The 26,656-nt window shown below is 37.5% G+C and overlaps 1 protein-coding gene across 2 annotated transcripts in view; it reads right to left on the bottom strand.

The window, feature by feature from the left end:
• Nucleotides 1-4,592: 4,592 nt before the first annotated feature.
• TMEM63B (transmembrane protein 63B) overlaps nt 4,593-26,656 on the bottom strand; it is a 2,399,602-nt gene continuing 2,377,538 nt past the window's right edge. For both annotated transcript variants that reach the window (XM_044060665.1, XM_044060674.1), the window contains one exon: nt 4,593-12,001. In XM_044060665.1, coding sequence (XP_043916600.1) covers nt 11,834-12,001 — 168 coding nt within the window. In that variant the 3' untranslated portion in view covers nt 4,593-11,833. The remainder of the gene's footprint in view (nt 12,002-26,656) is intronic.

Here is a 26,656-nt window from a genome sequence, read left to right as displayed (position 1 = left end):
ACACCAGGATGGCAAAACCCATCCCTCCTTGCAACTCTGTCAGCCATCAGAGCTGCTGATTGAATCTGGGTTGCCTGGGCTGTATTTGGGGCTTTATCCCTCTAAGCATCCAGAGTGATTTATATTCCACAAATTTTGATGAATTAATTCTGTTTCTCCAAAATATGCTTGATTTACGTTTCAGAGATGAATTGTGCAGGTATATGTTGTAGTAAAAAAAAAAGTGTAAGTCATAATCACCTATACAGAAATTAAACAGTAGGGATATCATTTTATGCTTTCTAAACAATAAATGCAACAGACACAATAAATAATAATCACAGCAGAAACAAAGCACACCTTGAAATCTATTTATTTTACATTAAGCTTAGATTCTATGTATAAATACACACATTGACTTCTTTACATGTTAACCAAACTAAGAACACTGCATCAGAGAGATGGACTCACTTCTGCTCACATTTTGTTAATTCCACACCCCCCACCCCAGTCCACCCACCCAGAACTTTCATCACATCATAAAAATATGCAAGGGAAGTTGGCTTTCTTCCAACAAAATCAAATGCAAAGTATTTTGGGGTCATTGAAAAAGTGTTACAAAAAATGTATATGTGGTTTGACAACATAAAACTGATTTTCATTTGTGCCATATGTTTGATGACAGGTTACACTCTCTTAAGCTCTTCTCCTTTTACTAATTCATATTGTTTCAAAAAATAAACATCTACACCATCTAGCAAATACAAGTTGAAATGTGTTTTTTTTGCATTTCAGCAAAACACAACAGTATGCATGCTACAACAGCATACAATTTATTGTCTATTTTCTTTCACGGTTTCTGTATTTTAAGACCATTTTTGTCAGTCTTAGGTTCCTTAAAAGTCCCCTTGTGATATTTTTTTCTGGCACTACACTCTTGTTTCCTCCTTTCTCCCAGTTAGGGCTGCCAGCAGCAGAATATTGGGAGATTACTGGTTCCACTATGAGGATCAGGTCTCCTGGGATAACATTAAAGTGCTACGAAAGAAGATCAGTCTCCATTCTCTTTTAACTACCAAAACAAACCATATCTGAAGCACAAACAAACAAATGTCCTACAGTTTATGCTGAGTGGTGCCCTGGTACTAGCATGGCACACTGCAATCACCAGGAAAAAGACGACTTCTTGTGGACGCTTCATATTTCTTCCTGACATGATCTTACTGATATCAGCTCCTTTCCTGAAACCATATAATCTGTCTCTTAAAAAATACTCTTCCTCTGCATTGATGGTTTGGTCCATCATCTTTTTTTTTTATAAAGAATATAACAGAGAAATCTAGACAATCAAAATGTCAGAATGCTTCTGTAATTATGAACAGAGGACTACACACTGACTTTCTACCCTAACACTGTTCATAACAGTGCAGATAACATGCTTGCCATTCTACTCCATTACATACCACAAAAATAAAACTTAAATGGCTTCTAATTATGGGCAGAGAACAGCAAACAGAAAGTCAATAGTGGCCTAGAAATAGACTAGGATGGTATTTGTCAAAAAATGTCTGTTGTGTGTCATCCAGTTAAAGTTATGTAACATAGAAGCATCTCTTATACAATAACATGATTTCAAACTACAAACACTGCCTATTTTTTTACAAGAATTAATAAAGTTGCTGGCACATTTCATTTTGGTAATATATGCAATATGTTATGATATACAGAAAGTGTTGTGGGATTTGCATCTCATGTCAAGGCCAATGGTAAATTCCAAAATAGTTACCTTTCATTTCAGAATATAATTTAATTGCAATTAACACCCATAAATATTAAAAATCACCACAATGTAAGTAATAAACACTGAAATTCAGAATGAGGTAAAAGAAATGCAAATTGAGCTGTCACAGGTCAAATACTTGAGGTGGGCTAGGCTGCACCACTGGCAATGAGGGATAAAGCCTGACTATGGCTCAAGTGACTTGAATTTGATTAGTGGCTTGGGCACTTGATGGAGCTGGCAGGGGATGATGGGCATGCCCAACCTGGGGGGATGGTGAGATGGATTCAACCCATGTTCTGCATATGTCACCCTAGGGGGAGCTTAGGATCCAAATACATGACATTGGGGTGAGTATTACATGTGTCAAGTCAGTGATGAGTAGTAGCCTTTATAGCAGACATGCAGAAGGAGCATACAAACATGTGAAGAAGACATTGTGAGAGTCATTTGTAATGTGGATCATGTCTACTCCCACTGAGGAGGTGGGTTTAATACACTGAAATGGTTTCAGTGCTGATGAAAGTGGAAGGCACGGTCATGGCTGCCTGAATAATGATTGACTGTCTTTCACATCATACCCCTCAACACTGGGTGAAAGCCTTGGAGCTGAGAAACGAATGGTTTCTGTCAGACACTGAGGGGGACCCGATGGTCAGCGTGCATGTGGGCAAAAGTCATTAAGGAAAAAAAAAAAGAAAAATGCATTTGAAATGGGTGAAGGGCTGCTTAAGGATGCCACACACCATTTGCTAACCATACCTCTAGAAAGGGAATCAAGGTAGTTTGTAAGCTAGTCTGAAGACTTTACTGAAATGCACATTATCAGCTCTAAAGGTCAGCTTTGACACTTTCTGCAAAAAGAAAGTGGAAAATGAGTGACATGTTAAAAGTGCACACACATTAATAGACATTTAAAAATTATCATGACACACCTATTGAGCAACACTGAAGTATAGTTTAACAGTGTATTGCTGCAATATATCCAGCTAAACAATTACCAGAAGAGGACCCAGAATGAAAGGTGTAATTTACAGTTCAGCTGAATATGGTACAAGAAGAGCAAAAAGTGCAATCCTACATGTAAGCAGTCTCATCCAGAGACAAAATAAGGCAAGGTAATGCGAAATCTAGATTAAATTAAATTATCATGATGGCCAATGGGTACTGGATGGTTTCCCAAAGAATGAACGGGAAACCACGCTTCACTCAAACTGCTATTATGTAACAGTGCCTTACCTGTTTTTTAATCATCTCCGAACATTTTTAAAAACCATGCTGCCATTATCTGTGTGCAGCACTACCACCCTAAGATCCTGACATGCCCCCCTGATGAACTGAACATACCCCGCATCACTACTGTCTACTCATCCAGAGTAGGATAACGTTGTGTGCTCTGCATCACAGACAATGTTGTTGTTGTGTCTTTCGGCTTTTCCCAGTTAGGGGTCGCCACAGCGGAACTCCGGTCTGCTAATGATTGGCAGATAGATTTTTACGTGCCGAGTTGCCAGCCTTGATGCATAACCTTCAACGAAGGTACACCCATTCACGCATGTCTCCATGCAGAAGACGCTCTAGCTGAGAATCAAACCGGACAGCGTATTACTGTGAGGCGACAATGCTACCGCAGCACCACCACCTGCTAAACTTTGACCTGAATATATGTGGTGAGTAAGCTATTTTTAATGGAAATTTTAGGCTGCTGCAAAATATTTTAAAAGGATATATCTGCTAAGATAAGTTGCAGTGCAGGTCTGTTTTTAAGTGAGTTTGCAAGCTTACTGCAAAGTGTTACACTGGCGACAACCTCAAAACTTAACTGTTTTGCTGGCCAGTTCTTCTGCTCATTGCTGCTCAAGTAAAACAAATGGCAGTAGTAGTGTTTTTCAAGAAAATGACAACTGGATTGTTTCTATATTCAGTCAAACAATTAATCATTTTAGAGAAAAGACTTCAGAGTTGATTACACCTAGACCTTTAGCCAGTCCCATTCCTTTGCTGCCTTCAATGCTGTACCTTCTGGTGAGTGTGTGTGTATTTGCTAGAGATAGAGAGCAGACTCACACATGCACCCTCACTGACACTAAAACCGTGTTTTTCTTAAAAGTTAAAGGAATATAGGAAGAATAGGAAAGTAGTTGCTGGACATTTATTCCCATCTAGTAATCACTAAATCCACACTATAAAGCCAAGACAGTACTTTAGCCTGAAAGTTTAATAGCTCCTCTGCCAGACTTTATCAGAGTTTTTAAACATCTACCTTCGCCTTACACACTACCACTCTGCATTTCAAAGAAACGTCTCCAAGGAACATTACAAAATTATACCTCTTGGTGGCTCACATGATAGGAAGCATGTTTACAGTTGCAATATTTTGATCCTCTCTAGCATCTCACAATCTCTAAGATAAAAGATTGTTGGGTGGCATGTTATGGTAGAAGCCAGACTCTACATATCTCACTGATATGCTTTAGACATGGCTCTATGATTTTTAACCTCAAGTTTCCCCTTGATCTATCCAAAGCCTTTGTCCACCATTACTGATGGCTTTGTCCAGATTTCTTGTGCTGAGAGGTATGCTGGCCACTATTTCAAGAGGTAAACAATTTAATTTTTAAGTTATTCAATAGGTTAAGAGAATTCACTTACTGTAACGTTATCTTCAGCAATGAAGTGGACCAAAAGAACTGAAGTAAATGCAGTACATATGGACAATTCAACACAGCCAGACCACTAAAACATCTGCTTACAAAATGCATTAGTATCCTTAACATATACATACGTATGCATCAAAACCTTATTTTACTTCTACTTACTTATTTTTGTTTTTAAGTTTTATCCCCAAAACCTTAGAGGCATGACTTGTATACTTTTTTACGGAACTGTGAACCACATCAACATAGTACTCAAGGCATAAACTACAAGGAGGTAAATGCCTTCTACTGGGAACGTAACATTTAAAGTGAAAAAGCTAACACCACAATCTGTAAAGGAAATGACATCTAAAAGCAATACCAAAGTTATCAAGACATCTGTTTCACTTGCTTACTAAAACACTTAATCATAATCCTCATCCTGAATACAGATACACCCAATATGCAAACTATCTTGACTCCAATATGAAGTATTAAATGGCCATATTTATGTGCATGCACAAGTTCATGTCCAAGGGTTGAGAATAAAAAGTGAAAACCGTATGACAAAGCTAATTTCTAAATGGGGGGGGGGGGACATTCTGTACATTTATTCTGTAAATTAAATGAAGAGTGATGTCTGATGTTTAATCATACTACACCAGAATGAACAATATAATATCAACAGAAACAAATACAATAAAGAAAAGTGAAGCATAAAGATAACTTACAGAATCAGGTGGGATGCCAGGAAGCAACATTTTACAGAAAACCTACTGAAATGGGTCAACAAATATCCAGTGAAACCAGTCAAAAATTGATCTCAGAAGTTAGAAGAGCATGACAACATACCACACGTTGGTGGCAAGCACAATGTAGAAAAGGAAAGTGCAATTCAGTGTTGGGGGGGGGGGGGCTCATCTTAACTTGGTACCCAATACCAAGCAAACTTTTCGGTAATACATCTGACAATTCATTTTAGAATAAACGTCTTGATTTTGGCCACCTTATTTTAATTCCAGTCGATACACATGAAAGCATTTCATGTTCTGCACTATATCTATGCCTTGGTGCTATGCTGACCTTGCTTTTACGTAAATGCTTTCAAGAAATCATAAGTTAAAATTATGGGAAACAAGAATAACTTATTCAGAATGAGACAGACTGACTTGTGCCATAACGAATGGACAGCTTGGTGATGTATGGAAAGTTAGTAGCTAATAGATGTTCTTCCCAAAAGTTCTTACACGCAAATTAATATGTAAATACTGTATTAAAAAACTTTTTTGATGAAACATACTTGTAAGGCTTAACAATATCACTCCAAAGAACAGCCTCATTTTCTTAGAAAAGAACTTAAAAACAAGGTACAAAATAAAACATTTTTTTCTAGCATACAATGCCTCTAAAATAATTCCTAAAAACATAAATCTAACCAGTTCAATAAAAAGGTCTGCCATTGCCATTTCTAACATGAAAATGAAAGCTCATTAAATGAATCTACCGGCATGACAGAAATGACTAGATCTACTGAAAACTCTAGAATAAGTTTATGCTTGGTTTTGCGATGCCAATAAAACAATTTAACCATTAAAAAATGTCGCACTGGCAAGGAATGCACACCCACTCAGTGAAAAACACATCATCAATAACACAAACTACAGTTCCAGTTCTGTGTGCACCTACACATGTGAGCACATGCACATGTAGCCAATGTGTCAAACAAGCAGAGAAACTACACTAGGGAATCAAGGAGTGATGCTAATACAGGGGACGTATTACATTAGTGAAAGTGAGATTTTTTTTAATAGCGCCATTGTTTAAAAGCAAAAACTCTGCCAGGACTATTGGTTCATAGGTTGGTACTAAGCTATAGGCCCTATACAAGCCTAGCCATAACAATTCCCTGGCTATTTCTTCCCACAGTATTTACTTCCCTGGTCATGCAGTTTTACCCATCTCTGATGCTGTATATCACCTTGGGCTTCATCTTCAAGGGTAAAATGTCACAGTTGTGGGTAACTTCGAAAGAATGTCAAGCTCTAATTATTATTATTCTTAATACTATACTTTCACACTGACAGCTGATTTTGTATTATCCATGTTGAAGTATGTCCATGCGCATCCTTGTGAATATCATGCTGTGGTGTATTCAAAATTTGGTGTGTGTGTGTGTGTGTGTGTGTGTGTGTGTGTGTGTGTGTGTGTGTGTAAATACACACAAACACATACACACACACTTTTTGTTTTTCTTTTTTAGGCTCAAGCCTTTTCTCTTCAAAGTCTTCCTTTGGCTTATAAACTTCAGACTTTCATCTCTGATGCATTGCTACCTGCATTAACATAACTCTGGGTTACCCTATCTGGGATATACATATATATGCACATACATACAACACCAGCCCTCACACATCAGCTTTCTAAAAGTATTAAAAGTATGTTGCTGAACTGATGATGAAGGAATGCCAATTACCACCACATGTGAGATACAGGATCAAATCAGGCTACAGACAGATGTATCACTTCCCTGATGGGAAGGGGCTGGCACTGTGCAAAAGCATCACCGATTCCATTAATTAAGAAGCAAATATTTGCCTCTGTTTAATGGGGGAGGCACATGTAACACCAATTTAATTATTCAGGAGATAATGCAACTGGTGGAGGAAAATTCATTAGGTCATATCTGTACCAGCTTCCTCATCCCCTATCACTGAGTTAGTGCAAAATATAAGTCTGCATTGGATTGTTACCTACAAAATGCCTGGAATGATGGAAAGGCAATTAATGTATACATGTATGCATATATACACATATATTCATACACGGTTTCAGTTGAAGTTGTCGACTGTTCTTTTGGTCAAGAATGGGATTAGTTAAGATGCCAAAATTGACAGACAATGATAAATGTGGTTTTGTGGAGGGGAAACAAATATTTGACAACATTAACAGAACACTGATGATCAAGAGAGAAGCTGAACGTAAGAAAAGACCATTGCAGTTGGTGGGTCTTCATAGGTTAGTACTAGGCTAACTGCCCTTGTAAGCCATTGTAGGCTTAGCCAATTATCCCTTGTGAGACTCAAACCCTGCATCTTATGTTTGTAATACTGAAACAGCACCACACCTTCAGTAACCTCCAGTAGGAAGAATCATTACAAGATGCTTTGACATGTTTTCTTGCACTAACAACACTTTTTAGCACTTATTAATGCTCTTTTAGAGGCTGATGGACTGATAAAGCAGTCTGCAGTCTGCCCTAGTTCCCATCAATCAAAATTCTGGAGTTCTGAACAGTTAGGTACCAAGGTCTTCTACCTTATCCATCTGAGGCTGTTTCGTACATCCCAATGAACAGCTGGCTCACAAAGTTTACAGTCGACCACTAAATGGGAGTTAAGTCACCATCTGATGCCCAAACCAAGCAGAATAACCCCTCCCTAGTAAACTCTTGGGGTACTAAAAATGGGCTCAAACTAAATGCTAAAAGGTGTAGTATTCTCACTGTTGTTAGACAACCCCGTCCCTGAACTTGCAACTACAAAAAGAAAATGTAGTCAAGGACCTAGGCACTTGGATTTATAATTCTCTTTCTTTTGACCATTATGTAACAAAGGTTGTCATAAAACCCTTTTAACACAGCAAATTACCAAAGGAATATCATCAGTGTCTACAGAGGTAATCATTCCCTCATTCTCAGTATCGATCAGAACACACCTTGTGGTGTATTTCACAAAAGGTATCAAAGGTTCCTAACCAAAAAGTTCACAGGCCTAAAGTCCTGGAGCTATCAAGAGAGCCTGGAAGCTCTATCCCTTTATTCAGAGTCTTGCAGCCTTTTGAGGAGAGATCTCTGTTTTGTTTAATGATACATAAAATACACATGTATAAAATTATGCACACAGTTTCAGAGCACCAAGGTGTAGGTGGAAATTTACACTAACAAATCTGCTTTTGTGTAAACAAATAAGATAGTGTCACAAGTGGTTTATCTTATAGAAAAAAGACCTTTCTCCCAATGTGTTCACTGATTATTGTTTCTATAAGCTTTGAACTAACTAAAACCACTTAACAGACAGTGTGGGGGAGAGTTCAGAAGTTACTACACAAAGTAATATACTCAAAAAGACAAGATATACAGCAATATAAAGTGGCCACAGCAGCAGAAAAAGACAATAAAACAGAAATAAGTGCAAAGTTAGCCTGATGAAATACATGTGCAACCAGAACCTGGCAATTAGATTTATTTCACTAGTAAATGGTAAAGGAGTCCAGGCAGTCATTAGTTCTGGAAGTGAACTGCAGTGAATTACCATGGTTAACTGAACAGGCAATGAGGGTTAAACAAATGTAATTCATTAAACTCTACTGACCTGAACAACTAGCAATTTAACTTACTGCATTTTTCTTCACATTCTTTAATGTACAGGTATACTTTTCCTTCCCTCTCTCGTATTATATTAATGCACCACACTGTAGTAACAGTACTCATCTAACTTTTTAAGGGCTGCCCAATTGGAAATGTACATATCTGCAGGTCCAGACTTAGGAAGGCAATGGCAGGTCAGAGGTGTAAAAAATGTATGTATTAAAGCTATAAGTGTTTTGTTTAGTAATAATGTACACCTATTAGTATCTTCAACAGAACTTATATATATATATATATATATATATATATATATATATATATATATATATATGTGTGTACTCCGTGATGAATCGGGTTGTGAGATGCAATTAATCATACCCTTGAATGCAACACAGTACTTCTTGCCTATTCAAATCTTGCCAGTCTATGACACTGCATCATTAAATTATTAGGGAGTCTTGGTTCATCTGGGTCATAGAGCAGCAGTTCCCGAGGTGATCTGAAGTACATGCTTAAAACTATCAGTGAGCAAATGAAGGTTCTGCACAAAAAGAGTGAGACACACACACACACACATAAGGGAATACAATTTCACTGAAATCTACCAACACTTAAAATTGTTTGCTGGGATGTCACCCTTGCCTTTGTTAATATATGTATGTAGATCATTTTCCTACTGTGTTTACCAACCCACCACAAAGCAGCAAAAGTAACTAGCCGGTCCAAATGAAGGAACCCAGTAACAGAGGAGAAACACAGAGGGGTTTAATTAAACAGAGGTATATTTAAAAAATATGTATCTTTATTCTTTAGCATTTTAGTATGTGTAGACTCTAGCTGAATAATCCAAGTAGATGCACCCACTGCCACACTATGATATTTTGTGCACAATCTGCTTGAGCAGTGGAATTACGTTTTGTTTAACAGAATGTTTACCATACAATGACTACATATATCAATTATCCACGCCGTATGTAGTATGACTTACGACAGCATACTAAGACACAAGCCATTATTAACACAGTAGCAGTGTCTGCTTATTTTTATAATCTGGGAAGATCTGTAACTCTGAAAGGCAAAGAAAACTAAATCGGAACAAATGAATACTGAGACAGCAAATGGGCACTTGATTCAAACCTAGCAAATAACATGGAGCATTCTATCCACTTCTGAGGCAGCTGATGGGATAGGCTAGCTAGCCACTGTCAAATTACTAACCACAGGATATTATCAGCCATACCAGTTTCACCAGAACTACATCCATGCAATTCAAAATGATTCCTTTTTATGTTTTAAAGAACTGATTATATACAGGACCATATGTCTCAAGTGAAAAAATCTGCAAAGGTATAAAACAGCCTGCCCAAAGTCCCACAGCTTGACAAGAAGGCCAATTATTTAAGAACATAGCAATGTTCAAATGTGATATAAGTAACAAGCAAGTGCAACTGCTTCATTGAGGGAAAAAAGGCCCTTTAGGCTCATCCAGCTAAGTGTGGGGAGCACTGAATATGGGTAGTGGGAAATATTCAGTGTGTATTCCTACAACAGACATTACGTGTCCTTATTTCTGTTATTTTAATGCATCAACTTTCATATCTGTACACTTTACATATCTAGGTTTTATGAATTTACTTGGAGGAAAAGTGCACTGAATGACTGTTACTATGATTCAAACACTGACTATTTGGTTTACAAATTTAGGCTGTAATTAATATACTAGTGGCCTTTCAGCCTATATCAGTGAAACTAGATTACCATATGTTTCCCTGTCTTCACCATGTAAAAACTAATTTCTTCAAACTAGTTTCAAGAAGTGTGTGTTTCATCTGATAAGCTAGTTCTTATCCATGCTCTCTTCTCCATTATCTCTACCATTTCATTTTCCCAGTAGTCTGTAAGATGTTGGTGCACTAATTTAGTCCACAGCAGCAGCATACATTACGATTCATTATTCCCTTTTTAAAAAGTCCCCAATGACCCTATTTACAATGAGTGCAACAGCAAAATGGATAAGTTCACATAAACCCTGACACTCCTGTTTCCTGGAGAACATTTAACGTGCAAGATGACCAAGTTCAGATTTCTATAAACTCCCACTCTAGCAACACAAAATGTCTGCAGCACTTGTGCCCACATCGCAAGATGCAAAGGGATGTATCACACCACATCTGTAGCATGTGATCAACAAATCAGCACAGGTGAAACAGAAGGGACACACCTAATCAGGTTAGAGTTTTGACTTGTTTTGTCAAGTATCTTCCACTAATGAATCCACAAGGCAGAAAAATCAAACTAGGTGATGTCTCAATGCAATATGTTCTGTCTCCTGACATCCTGGCAATTTATTAATCAATCAAAGGAGCCAAAAGTAAACCTTATAGCAAATGTGAAAACAGACACCATCCTGTGAACTTATCCATGGTGAGGTCTGACTAATGTGGAGTGCAACGGATAAACACTTACTGGACCACTTCCAACCCAGACAATTTCTGTTAGCCATCATTTTGGTTATAGTTATCTAAAATATGAACTAATTGTAGAACAGGAGACTTCTCCCACCTGAATGTCCCCCCCCCCCTTATTTACACCTAGTCCACCCAACATACCAGTAGTGGGTGATTATAACAGCATCACTATTTTTTCAGTTCTATTGTCCTGGTGAGGTACAGTAGCAGCACTGGAGACAGCAGACCAAGACGGTTCAGTGCAAAGTTGTTTTAAATGTAATGGTCAATGGGAGCAGAAGAGACTGGTGCACGACTGGCTGATGTCTTCAGTCTTCCTAAAGTGTTAAGAGGATTACAGGGAAGAGAAGTAGTGTTTAAACCTTGTGTGAAAATCTGTTCCTTTTAGTCTTATCACTGGTGTTGGGGGGATTCTTTAGCAGATGCCCCGGTTTTACAGATATATTGGAAAAGACTTAACACAGCAGACGCCAGTGCTCACGACTCTTCTTGGATTGCCGATCTACAGTAATAAAAGTGTGCTAAAGAAGACACCAGTCCTTCACTTTACTCTCGCAATTCATCACTTTCTTCTGACTCCCCTCCTCCCACTTATTCCATTCCATTACTGGTGGACCTCATTGTCTATTAGACAGTCTTCTCCAGAGACAAAGTCTGATTCGTTGATGCAATCCGTGTTCAACAGTCCTTCATCTTGGGAGCCCTGCTCCTCACTATCCTGAGCCTCTTCAACCGGCACATCCTGCAAGACCTGAGCGATGTACTTCTGTTGCTGCAAAAAAGAGAAAATGAATCCTATTAGTCAGCTACTAAAATAACCATTACAAAACTCTGTGTTCCTCTCTAAGTGTACCCCAAACTAAAATATATTCATCACAATTTCTAATTTTCTTGGCCAGTTTTTACATTTACTTCCTAACTGTTAGGTACTACACTGCATGTGCTAATCATTCAAAAAACATGTTTTGAATCATACCAGCAATGAGATAAACACATACAGCCATAAAGCTGAAAGTCAGTACCACAGGCTAGGCTCTTTATATTGGTGATAGTCCCAACAGTTGTACAGATTCTTTTTTTAACATGAAGTTATAATACTTTGTTAAAGAAAAATGAGACAAACGTTCTAGTAATTCAAATTATACAACAAATGTACCATAATTGGTTGTTTCATTCAAAGAACAGAAAGAAAACTTTCACAGACAGGTGACTTCATGAAAGTCAGTGTGTAGGTAAAAGTACAAGAGTAAATTAAGACTCTCAGCAAATATTGTAAATGTATAGTGCACGCCATTTTTATATTTTCTCTGAATGAAGTTGCAAAATGTCCTACTAGCATGAGAGTTATGTCTGACAGACATCTTGGGTAAAGTACTTTATAAAGCTATGCAACATGCTAATGTGCTGAAGATGTCACATATGCGTGAGTACAGATTTTCCTAGAAAGACAGCCACCACTTGAGTTGGAGAAGCCACTGACAAAGCTTTCCAGTTTCTGCTGTGCTGTGATAGAGCAGCAGGCATGCCAGAACCCAAAATGTTATTTAACGTGTGAGATTTAGTTGACCAAGGTTGTCTTTAAAAATATAAAGGTCTGCACTGCCTTTCTGAGCTCTTTGTCATATCAGTGTAAATAAATATAAAAACTGCACTTAACTTCCATTGTATGCAGGAGGTATGTTCTTTCATTCTTGAAGTCAGCAACACATAAATGCTTGTCTGTGGTAGCGGGTTGGGATAAGAATGTCTTGTTAAATACTAATGAAAAACAGTATCACCACTAAGTAAACAACTTTCTAAATGTAGAACTTCAGTTTCAACTAATTGATAGCTGGAAATGTTTGCCATTAAGCATGTCCAGGCCAAGAATAACTTCCCATGCAGAAATAAGCTGTCTTTACTCTTCAATGAAGAAACACTTTAAACAAAGAGATTCAGAAAGAGTTGGGATATACAAACATCACAAATATTGACAAGACACTCAGGTGTGCTATAATGGTAAAATACTGCAGACTCACATCTGAGAGCACCAGAAAGCACTTCAGAACCTCATTTTATGCTGTTAGATTCAGTTGTAAGGACAGTTAACCTCAGCAGATCCTACTTAAACTGGAAGCCTATCGAAAAATAACTCCAGCAACAATCAAATATATACATAAAAACTACAGTAACCTTAGAAACTCACCATAATTGTAGATAATTGAGTTCACTCACCATTGCAGTCATAATCCGTGGAGTATCCCACCTGTAGGTCGCTTCTGTCAAACCTGACTTCCAGAACTGTACCTTCCCCCAGTAACTTCATTTGACTTCCTGTGTCACAACATCAGTGGTATAACAGGAGAGTTGGTTGACACATCTAAAGATCTTTCTTGCCCTAGCTGGGCAAGAAGCTTGCCTATGGTACCACAGCAAGGGTGGAGTCAAGAAAAAGAAGGGGGGAAAGAAAGGTGGCATCCCTTTCACCTGAAAATTCACTCATGAGGTCCCAGTCATCCTCTTTGGGAATTTTGGATGTCAAGGTGAAAGACAGCAAAAGCAAGGAGATGAATGTGCTGGTAGAAAACAAGGTCATGAAGAAGGGTACCTAAACCCCCCCCCCCAGAATGTGCAAAAAAGGTGAGAAGAGTGATGGTGGTCGGGACATATACTGCAACACTGAATGTACTAGAACATCTACAACTACACTAAACTCTTAATTTGACTGTACTGTGTTCATCAAACTATTTTATGTTGGGAGTCATAATAACTGAGATTATTTCCACAGCAGTGGACCAGTGGGTGGCTCAACCTCGGTGTGTTCATTATGAAAGCAGAATTTGAAGTAAAGTACATGCTACCTTGTCCTGCCCCTGGATACAGTCCCTAGATTATAATGCTTTGAGAATCCATGGACTGAGGCCCAAGCAGCTATTCCAAATTGAATGGGTGCTTACTCCTCTAATGAATACTGCAATGGCTAGTGAAGCACTAGGTGAATGAGCTTTCACATGTCCTGGGACTGACTTTCCAAACGCAGAATAACAAAAACATATGCAGTGTGCAAGCCAGTTAGAGCCCATTTGTTCATAGGCTCCCTCCCCTCCTTTTGCAAATTAGAAGAATGAGAAAAATATCAAAGATAGTTAATCTAATTTTCTTGTCTCCTTGGTTTTACTCAAACAGAATCTAATAAAATTTCAATCATCTATGCAAATCCTTCACATTTAGTGCTCTCTTCTTGTTGTTCTGTGGATTAGGGAAAAACATAAAAAGGTAAAGCGATTGGTTGAAATGGATGTCAGTTACTATGTTTGGCATGAATGAATGGTTTGTACAAAGGGACACTATCCTTGTAAAAATCAGAAATGGTACTTTGCACATCATTGCTTGCAGCTATGATATCTTCCAAGCAGATGTCACAACCAGCAAGAACAGCATCTTCCAGGATACTTGAAGAGGTCTCATGGTGGGGTAACTTCTCCCCATAAGGTTTATGATGCAGTACTCCTTTAGGTACTTATTTAATAACTGGAAATACAAGGGAGTATTCAGTAGTAGTTATGCTCACTTAAATGTTTAAAGGTGCACAGACAGACCTGCTTTGTAGAGTTCTAAAAAGTAATTCAGGACAAATTACACTTTGGCTGCAGTCAGATCCAGGCTCTTGTATAGGTACCAAGGAGAGAGAGATAAGGACAGACAGCATCTTTTTCATTTGCTAGCTATGATTTCCTCTGAAAACTTGTGGCTGGAGGAGAGCTAGATCATCCATGCTGTCAGCCTTAGGGATGTCAAGCTGGGATGCAGTAGAGACCTTTCTTTGGGTCAAGACTTCCATATACTGAGGAAGCATGTTTGAGACTACCCTTGTAAGGCTTAGTAGGAGGGAGAACTACTACTGCCTGGGCCAAAAGTTATACAAATAGACACCTTCCGGACCCTCCTCCTTGATTTTCTGTAGTACTCAAGTGAGCAGGGGTAAAGGATAGGAAGCATAAAAAGTAGATCTTGTCCAGTTCATGGATAGTGCATCTACTTTTCAAGTTGCTGGAGCTGCTGAAACAAAATGTTCTCAGTTGCTTACTTTCTATGGAAGAAAAAACATCCACTTCTGGCAAACCTCACCTACTGGTCAAATGCAGAACTTCCACTAATGTAGGTCTGCCTAACATCTGCTTAGTCTGTCTGCCAGCACATTCACCTGTGATGAAATGTACACTTTCTCAAGGGTCAAGCTGAACTCCCGGTTAATCTTCCATGCCTGCATTACCACCGTGCATACAGATCCCCTCCCACACTGGTGATATACCACCTGAAGAGAAACATTATGGAAGTTTCAGAGTATGTGTCTCAGATTGGTATGAGCATAGCATTGAGCAGGATATAACCATCACCGAGGATGATGTCACAACATGAACAAAAAAAATGACTGACTTTAACAACTGGCTGTCTTTCTGGCGTTATTCTATAGGTTCATAGGTAGGTACTAGGCTATCTGCCCAAAGGCATTTATAAGCCTAGCCAGAATGTGTTGGCTTTCGCCACCCCCTTAGATTAGTTCCCTGTGCCTCTGTCCAGCAGAGCCACTGAAGTTTTCCCCGGGGTAAACTTTCTGTTTCCAATCCACTCGTCAAGCGGGATCCAATATTTATCAGCTTGGGAGGACATAGTTAACAGATCACATTGCTTTGCCAGAAATGGCATGCACCTGTCCCCTTTAGGTTTTCAAACACTGGCTAAAACATTATCCATACCCACAGTGCCTTTTTTAGCCAATGCCAAATTGACAAACCTACCAACATAACAAAATCAACTCAACTGAACCTCAAGGTGTTACTGCTCAATGCCACGAGCCTAAATAAAAAAATACACCCCCAAGCCCTTCTCACACTCAAGAAAACAGACATCTCTGCAGTCATCAAGACAGTTTAAGCAGCACAGATTACCCCCCCCCAAGTACAAGGTTTAAGTGCCTTCCACAATTTTAGACCAATAACTGCACAGACAAGGGCTAAAGGTGGAGGTGTCTCACTCTATATTAACAAGCATAGCTCTAGTGTGGTCAAACAGCATGATGTGCTGGAGTACCTTCATGCATAGATCACCACAGACAAAATCCCATACCATATCCTACTACAGGTCACCCTCCATATCTCAAGAAGCTCACAATGCATACTTTGATCTACTGGAGACACTTATCATCCAAACATCCTACCTGTGGGAGACTGACTACCGCTCTATAGGCTGGAAAACCTACACGGCCTCAAATCTACAGGCACAGAGATTCCTGGACTTCATGAATAAAACACCCTTGACCAGATAGTGAATACCCACACCAGGGGCTCCAGCATACTGGATCTCATGATCACAAATATGGTAGAATGCAGAAGCCCCCCCATGTGTTGTCCTCCCTGGTAAAGTTAGACCATAAAGCTGTCTCCTCCAAAATCAAAAATCAGCTCTGTAATACCATTAAAACCATAACAGTTAGGAGCAATTTCAAGGCAAATTATTTAAGTGATGGTTTGTCTAAATTTAATACCCCTCCAAACCCCAAGAACACAGCAGCATATGCTGAATTGTTGTCAGAAACTCTGTACAACCATGTCAATGGCTGCACAGAGGCTGCTGTACCTACTAGAAGTAAACCAAGGACTAGCCCTAGAAACAAACTGCGCTGGTGGTATCCCAAATTAAACAGAATATACAACAAAAGGAAAAAAAAATGGAAAAAATCAGGAATTGTAATTCCCCTAAAGATAAAAACGCTCATTAAACTAAACAGGCAACTAAGAGGGTTAATCAGGTCAAGCAAATCCAACTTCGAGGTTAAGATAGCCTCCCATGTGAAAGATAACCATAAAGTCTTCTATAGTTATGTTAGAACTTCAAGGGCAACATAGCACAATGTGCTGAACTGTTGGTTAATGATGCCATATTCATTGAGCCTGGTGAGAGAGCAAACTGTTACAGGACTAGTTCAGTTCTAACTTTACCGCCCCCAACTCATCCCCAGCCATTCCCGAAAAACTACACTCAAAGCATGACCACCTCCAACTGTAACAAGGGAGCATGTACTGATCGCACACACTAAAATCAAGAACATGCCCTTAATGGGCCCAGATAACATCCCAGGATGTCTTCTGAACAGTCTAAAATACAACGTATCAGGACCCCTGGAGTCATTAATTATAGTCTTAAAACAGACTTTGGGCCAAGCGAATGGAGGAATGCGACAGTCATCCCCCTTCATAAGGGAGGACCTTCAACAGATCCTGGAAAGTACAGACCAATTAATTTCACTAGTCTTATTTGCAAAGCCATAGAAAGAATTATCAGACACTGGATCCCTCCCAGTTTGGTTTTATTAAATGGAAGGTCCTGCTTACTGAATCTGATGGACTTCTTTAAAAAGGTCACTAAGGCAATGCATGAAGGGAAAACAGTACATATTGCCTACCTAGATCTGGCTAAAGCATTTGATACAATACCCCATGTGACGATGTGAGGTGTTGCCATCTATGCCAGGAAGAATAGGGCAGTGCATGTCTAACATATGCCAGCATATTTAGCTGGAGTTTTGTGGAGAATTTTGTGTCATTTGACTGTCACACTGATTTGTACAGAGGCTCGTTTTAAAAAATGTGTCAACAATGTTATTACAACTGATTAAATGTATATGCTTAAACAGAGAATTCTGGAAGGAAAGAGTAAAAGGTTTTGAAATTGTTCTGTAACTTTCAGATACTGCAACAGATTTTAGCAAAGCTCTGAGTGTGTATTGTACCAGAGTCAGGTGATCAAATGTGATGTCATTCTATAACCAGTACTGAGCAGATGGAACTCACAGCAGTTTTTCTTTTCTTTACTTTGGAACCTGATATGAAGTTAGTTAAAAGCTCATCACCTTGCCTTGTGGAAGTAAGTATATCAGGATCTACTCTTGCCTTGATGTATTAATTGAGTTAGCTACGGAACAGTTATTCTTTAGATAATATGTTGTGGCATATGTCCTAAACTTCAGGACAAGGTCTTAGAGAGCTCATGGTCTTGGCCCAGGAGAACCTGGCAGAAGCTCAACAGCAGGAAAAAGGTTTGGTATGACAGGAATGCTCAAGTCCAAGAGTATGCTGTAGGACAGCAGGTTATGGTGCTCATTCCTGTCAAGACACAATAAGCTGCAGGCAGCTTGGGAGGGACCCTTCAAAGTGGTAAGGAAGGTCAGTGATGTTAATTACATGGTAAGCCTGTTAGGCAGAAGGCAGGGGCACAAACTGTACCATGATATCATGATGAAGCCTTACCACGATATGGAGACCCTGGTGCTGAGTATTTGCAGTGGGTGGCAGGAGGACTCTGAGGAGATCTGGTGACTAATCTCCTCATTGAGGATTGGACTAACATCCGAGGAAGGGGTAGCAATATCTCAGCAGCTATCCCCTACCCATGTTCGAGAAATTCAAGCAGTGTTGCAGGAGTTTGGAGGCATGTTCACTTGGAAACCTGGGTGCACCCACCTGGTGCAGCACCATGTGGTTACAGGACCCCAAAGACCTATCAAGCAGGACCCTTACAGGGTGCCTGAGTGAGTCAGAAAGACTTTGAAGGAGGAGATGCAGGAAATGTTGCAACTGGGGTAATCCAGGAGTCCAGCAGTCCCTGGGCCTCCCCACTGGTACTGGTACCAAAGAAAGGTGGTAGAATCAGATTCTGTGTGGACTGCAGAAAACTAAACAGTCAAATAGAGTCAAATGCTTACCCCATGTCTAGGACAGATGAAGCTGGAGGGCTAAGTATCTGACCACTACTGATCTGACCAAGGGCTACTGGCAGGTGTCCTTGACTCCCACTGCCAGAGAAAGGTCAGCCTTTGGAACTCCTTTCGGATTATACAAGTTCACGAAGATACCCTTTGCAATGAAAAATGTCCCAACGACCTTCCTGAGGCTGGTAGATCACATTTTAGCAGGAGCAGGAGATTATGTCCTTGCTTACCTCGATGCTATTGCCATCTACAGCCATTCCTGGCAACAGCACCTTTGGCATGTCAGGGAGGTGCTGGGCAGACTGCAGAGGGCAGAGTTGACCATTAAGCCCAGTAAGTGTCAGGTGGTTATGGCAGAGGTCTCTTATCTGGGACAGAGAGAGGAGTGGTAAGATTAGGCCAGAACCTGCCAAAGTGGAAGCTATTCAGGTATGGCCTGCCTCTGTTACCAAAAAACAGGTGAGGGCATTCTTTGGGACAGCAGGGTACCACAGAACGTTCATTCCCAATTATAGTACAATAGCTGCTCCCCTCATAGAGCTGAGAAGGAATAACAGGCCAGATAAGATAATGTGGACCCCAGCCTACGAGCAGGCACTCCAAAAGCATAAAGAGGAGGACCTCCCAGTGTTAGCCAGTTCAGATTATGGCAAAACATTTTTTGTATAGGTGTATGCTTCAAACCATGGTGTGGGGGCTGTACTAGTCAAGTTTCCTCAGAGGGAGATTACATATACTTCAAAAAAGTTTAAACAATGCCATAAAAACCATCAAGAAATCTTCCAGTTATCAAACTCATTAAAATAACAGGTACTTTTTACATTTATCTTTTCTTAAATAAACTTAGACTTAATATAAACTAAGTAAATTAATCGTAAACATCATAGTCTATACAAATACAGTATACTTAATAGATAAGAACAGTTTTCTTCATTTAGTTATTAGAGGTCTGATTCTACCATCAACATGTAAAACACATAGAACAATATATGCCACGATTCATATAATTTAATATGGAGTTTAAACTGATATAAGTGTCACTGTGTATTTTCGCTTGTCTAACAATGTGTTATAACTTTTCTGGAATCTTTGAACTTATAGCGTTTTTAAGCAAAGCTTTTTGAGTGTGAAAAACATGCAGTTTGGGGATGGTGGGAACATGCTAAATGATATTTGCAATTAGAGATTTGATGCACATATATTGTTATAGCAACTAATTACATCAAGGTGAGGTGATTGATTGAAGTGTGAATGTACAGGTCTATACATACAATGTTGTTTGCTTCATTTAAAAAGTGACATACAGATTATCTCGCACATAACACATCCACTTACAAACATCTTAGTACATTCGCATGAGCTTTACCTTGAAAGTAAAAGAGAAATCACCATCTCTTTCCCTGCACTGTCCTTAAGATATTACCCTTAAATTTACACTCCTGGCTGTATCCAAACACATTAATTTTCTTCTGCGAACGCTTCAAGCTTACGTATGCTGACCTTTGAATAAACTGTAACCTCAACGTCAGAGGACAACAACGTAAATCTCAAAAGAACACACTTTTTTAAAGTGCTAGCACTCCCAGAAATAGAGAAACAGTAAATAGGTGTAAAATAAACACAATGATGTATTCAATTACATCTTCAAACATAGTAAGCAAAAGAAAATCATCTGCAAACTAGGTAACTACACTGGAAAACAAAAAAATAAAACTTAAGCTTTTCCATTTAAATTGATATTTACAATATAGTAAACACTAGCAGCCACAAAGACACAGCCACCTTTATGTTGCTGACAGTTATTAATCATTTAATTCACCTAAGCTGAACGGGGTAAAATAATTTGATTTGATTTAATAAACAGATACTTATAAATTTCTTGTTAGGCTGTGCACATATCAAATGAAGTAAAATCCTATACAAAGTTACTGCTTTGACATAGTTTAACTGCATTATTATTAGACATACTGAGAGACATTATTTTATGTGTTGATGTACAGATTTATGTTGAGAATTTCCAGCGTTTGAACAGTACACATATACAACAGGTGATGTTCAGCTATATATTACATCAGTAATCTGTGGAAATGCCTCTAGAAACATTAATGCAGGTTTGCTTGTCTTAATAAATGGTGGCCAAGGAAATATATAAAGTTTCATATTTAAATGAATGCTGTAAATATACTAGCTTTCTGGATATTCTCCAACAAATAACAATAAAACAATATTACCATAGAGATCCAATAAGTGCTCGAACACCCCTGGTAGTGTCTCTTCAAATTTCGTTGTGTGGCCAAGCTTTTAGTAACAAAATTTCCCTTTGCGCTAAACAGTGTAACCTCTTGTAGCAGCAAAAGACTCTGCGACTGTAAACTGTGTAATTATTGTTGTTCCTTTAAACAGCATGCCATATTACCTCATAGTGATAGGAAATGGGTTATACGATTAAAAATTACAAGTTTAGGAGTTCATTGTTTTTTTTATAATGGTTTGGTGTCTACAGGAAATGTACAGAACCCGTACATGAAGAAAAATTTAAATCACTTTTACAAAGCAAAATCAAGTTTCAAAACTATTTGCATATACTGTCATGCAAAATTAAAGTAAAACATGAAATGTTTGTCTATAAAGGTTAATGGTTGGAATAACAGCAGTAAAAGGAGAAGTCTATTCAAGTATATAAATTTACACAAACCACAGTATTTCTTCAACAAACACATTTATTAGACAATGATATAAACAGTCTCAATATCAATAACTACACAGTACTAGTAAGCTCTCAATATAAACAAAAGAAGAGTGGAGTAACCATATTAACTCTTAATGCAATCATATCTCCCAGAATAATTAACACCTATCATGACACATCTGGTATGTTTTGTCTAGTGTCTACGGAATTAAATAGAAAAATATATACACTTTAATTAATTTATACTGGATACCGGGACTTGGAGTAGGAACAGTAAAACATCATTTTGAAGAAATAATACACTTAGCTAAAGGTAGCCTGGTAATAGCAGGAAACTTCAACTGTATAATAGATGACAAAGATACAGATTCAGAAATCACAAGAAGAAAGTTACCCATATCAAAGGCATTTTTAAAGTTCACAGACACAGCATACATAAAAGTTACAAATGAATTTGCTGACCCAGACTCATTAAATTATTCCTTTTACTCACATAGACATAGGACTAACTCTAGAATTGACAGGATGTACATACTAATGACTTAACAACAAAAACTGATAAAGTTAAAATAATAAATTACCCGTTATTGGATCATAATGCTCTAGTTTTTGAGATAGAATGTATACATACAAACACAAATCCCATCACAAGAATACCTGCTTACATCACAAAATGAACAGAGTTTAAAGAAAACCAATAACAAATAAGCAGAAATATTACACCATAAGATTATGATTAATCTAGAAAAGATGCAACTAAATTCTTATTCCACAAATCCAGCACACCAGAGACAACTAGCTAACAGAACAAAAAATAATCAAATCCAAACAAATAAAATAATTATCTATTCCTAATACCAAGAAAAAAGTTAGAGATCTAAATGGTATTTTAGAAGTTTTAGACTTCAATACAACTCTGATAATTCTTCAAATTCCCAAGAAATACCCGCCAAAGATATAAAAAAATTACCTTGAAAATAAAATGCTCACTAGATTAACACAAGAACAAATAAATACTATAAATAAATCAATTACTATGACGGAACTGAAATCAGAAATTAAAAAACTTAAAGTAAATAAAGCACCTGGTCCAGATAATATACTACCAGAAATGTATAAATTAACACCTAATCAAGCTATAGCTTCACTTTTAAAAGTATATACCATAAAACTGCGGTGGTGGTGCTGCGGTAGCGTTGTCGCCTCACAGTAAGATTCTCAGCTAGAGCGTCTTCTGTGTGGAGACATGCGTGAATGGGCATACCTTCGTTGAAGGTTGTGCATCAGAGCTGGCAACTCAGCATGTAAAAATCTACTGCCAATCATTAGTGGTCCAGAGTTCCGCTGTGGTGATCCCTAACCGGGAAAAGCCGAAAGACACAACAACAACCATAGTTAAACAAGATGCAAATATTCCACCCTCTTGGAAATACTCATTGATATTCCCAATAATTAAAACAGGCAAAGATGAGAAACGATGCTCATCATATAGGCCAATACCCTTATTAAACATAGATTACAAAATGTTCATGGCAATATATGCAGATAGGATCAAACACATTCTCCCCATGTTAATCCATGAAGATCAGACAGGCTTTATCAAAGGAAGAAATACATATGACAACCTTAAAAGAATTCTGTTACTAACAGATTATAGTAAACATATAAACTTAGATTTAAACATAATTTCCCTAGACATTAACAAAGCCTTTGATTCTGTTAACTGGAACTTCCTACCATTAGTCTTAAAAGAATATAAATTTCCCACAACTTTTAACACTCTCATCCAGTCATTATATAAAGACTCCATAGCATATGTTAAATTGAGATCACATAGGTTAGGTCCCATACAAATAAAAAAAGGAACTAAACAAGGTTGTCCTTTATCACCCCTGCTATTTGCATAATTTATAGAACCCTTTACAAACCAAATTAGATCAGATAACAGTATTAAAGGCATATACATTAACAAAACTTTAAACCTTAAACTACAACTCTTTACCGATGACATACGGGTCTATATTAGATCACTGAATGCTTAAAAAAGCAAACGGTGATTGATCAAACTTATGTAAGTGAAAACTTACAATCTCGAACTGTCAGAACAGTGATTTTTTTTTTCCTAGGGAAAAAAATCGACGATCCAAAACACATCCACACAACACAAGCACACCAAACAAACAGCAATCCACACACATACACCTAAAATCTGACACCTAACCCTACACTAAACTATACACACACCACTAACTATCCACTTACCTTAACCCAAACCCTAACCCTAAGATCCGTCACTATCGCACACTCACCTCACCTGCTCCCTAACCCTAACCCACCTAACCTGCCCTAACCCTCACGTCCACACAATCGCACACATACCTAACCCGAGCTCTAACCCTAACTCACCTAACCCGCACTAACACTCACATCCACACAATCGCACACTTGCCTGAACCCGACCCGTAACTTTCCACCAAAGCACTGAAAATACCGAAACAACATAAACGGAGAACCAAATTCTTTCCCTATGAAAACATTCGGGTTTCTGTTGCTTCGATATTTTAAACTTTTGCTTACATAAGTTCGATCAATCACTGTTCGCTTTTTTAAGCATTTGGTGATCTATTATAGACCCTGACATACTGACACTAACAAATCTTTGCAGGTTTTATTTAGTGATGCAAATAATTTTGAACGTGTCTCAGGTTTACAGCTTAATGAAAACAAAACAAAAATCATGCCATGCAATAATAAAAGAAACATATAAACAAAAAATATTCCAAATACATAGCAGTGGATAACAAAAATATTTAGGTATAGATCTACTTGAAGTCTTAACTGATTCACTTATATTCAACTATAAAAAACACTTGATAAAATAGAGCAAACAATATCTAACTGGAACAAATATATGTTTATAATGGGATACAGATTATATCTTATTAAACCAATCATTTTTCCCAAGGTATTATATCTAATACAAAGTTTTTCACTGCCACCACCCAAGTATATCATTCAAAGATGTAACAAACTAATATTAAACGTTTTATGGTTCCCAAACAAACCCCAAATTGGGAAGATGGTGGAATTAATTTACCAGACATTGAGACATACATTATATCCTTTGTTGTCAAAAATATAACTTTATAGTTAAATGCCTACTACATACCTATTTGGAAACAAATACGTGACAGATTTATATAAAACTTAGTTACAACCACATACAAGACCATTTAACTATCATACCATCACACCTTGTTTGGATGTTAAAAGATCACTTAGTGGGAAAAATAAAAATAACAAACTGCCATAAAAGTATATAAATATTACACTAACAACATTTAAAATATACATAAACAAAGTCCCAAATATTATGTTTTTTTTCTGACCTTTCCCCATAGCCTTTACACCCACTATCTTTGATACATCACAAATTTAGAAAATGAATAGACTCAAGAAAGGCTCAGTAAGCTATTGGCATCAACTGGCAGAACAAGGGAAATATTAACTAATGATCAAATAGTTAACAAATATAATATAAATAACTCATGGCTACTTCTGCAAAATCTAAGGCAATACCTTATATATAAAACCAAACAAATGCAAGTAACAGTCAGACATACTGTTCCAAAATTCATTGAATATTTTATTATAATCACAAGTCAACCTTATCATGGTGGTTACCTATCTAATATTTACAAAACTGTTAAAGAAAAGTCTACCATGTAGACACTTACTGGGATTATTACACACAGATAAACAACCACTCTCCTAATGAAGAAGAAAAAAAATATCTTAAAATCCTCAAAACAGTCAACATTGTCAATATACTGGCAACTATTCACTTGGAGATATTTACATAGACATTTTTATATACCACACAAATTAGCCAAAATATTTGCTAGTGAGGATCAATGCTGGAAATGTCAAATTAAAACAAGAGCTGACTGGCATCATGTTTTCTATGAATGCAAGTGTCTCACTTTGTACTGGAATAATATTAATTATTTTTTCCAGATTGTCTTTAATGATAATTACCGATTAACAAAATCAATGATTTTATTCAATTCTCCCATCCCGGACTGTGTGCCAAAAAAAGATTTTAAAATCCTATAGACATTGATGGCAGTAGCATGCAAAGTCATCACCATTCGCTAGAAAAGTGTGGCTTCTCCCAAGTTCAAAGGATTTAAAAACTTATGTTTAACAGTTGGACATATGGAAATATATACACTGAAAAACAGAACTACCAGACCTACATCATTTTATAACTCTTGAATTTAAATACTGGAAATATTTGAGAAAATGGACAAAGATATATGAACTAATATATCATTCTTCACAATGTGCTTAAATGTATTTATTGCTTTCTTCTGTATAGACACCAATGTATATAGTTATACAATGTTCTGATGTTTATAGGTTTTAAAACTGTATATATGTTATTCATTCTGAATTCATGTAATGTTTAACAAAACATCATATTTTAAAATAAAATAAAAACAAAATTTAAAGTAAAAAAAAACAGTTAACCGCAATCTTTTTACACTCATGCATATTATTCAGATACTCCCTTATTTTCTTTTTAGCACTCTATAGTTGCACCTCTTCTTGTTCTGTGAAATCGTCCTTATTCTGCAATACATTAACCTTTGTCAGCTTCTCTAAATAATTATTGTTACTTCTTAACCATGACTCTCTCTTTTATTTCTATCCTATTTTGAAATTCCACTTTCATTTTATTCCACTCACTAACTATAACTTTTAAAGAAATGTATAACTTCCATAATAACCCTCAAATAATTTCCACTACCCATTTCTTAAACTCTCTCTTTTTAACAGGTAGGTGGGGAAGTACCAGTGTGTCATTTTTACTTCATTACCCTGCATTTTTATCTTAGTTACATATATACATACATACATATAAATATTTCAAGCATAGCAATAATGCTATTCTAGCCTGACAATATACCAGAACTGTTGTTCCCATA

This window comes from Protopterus annectens, chromosome 1.part0 (genome assembly GCF_019279795.1).
Source record: "Protopterus annectens isolate FY-2018-M chromosome 1.part0, PAN1.0, whole genome shotgun sequence".
Lineage (NCBI taxonomy): Eukaryota > Metazoa > Chordata > Ceratodontiformes > Protopteridae > Protopterus > Protopterus annectens.
Note: the sequence above shows the minus strand (reverse complement) of the source record. Positions and strands in the feature narration are given on the sequence as shown.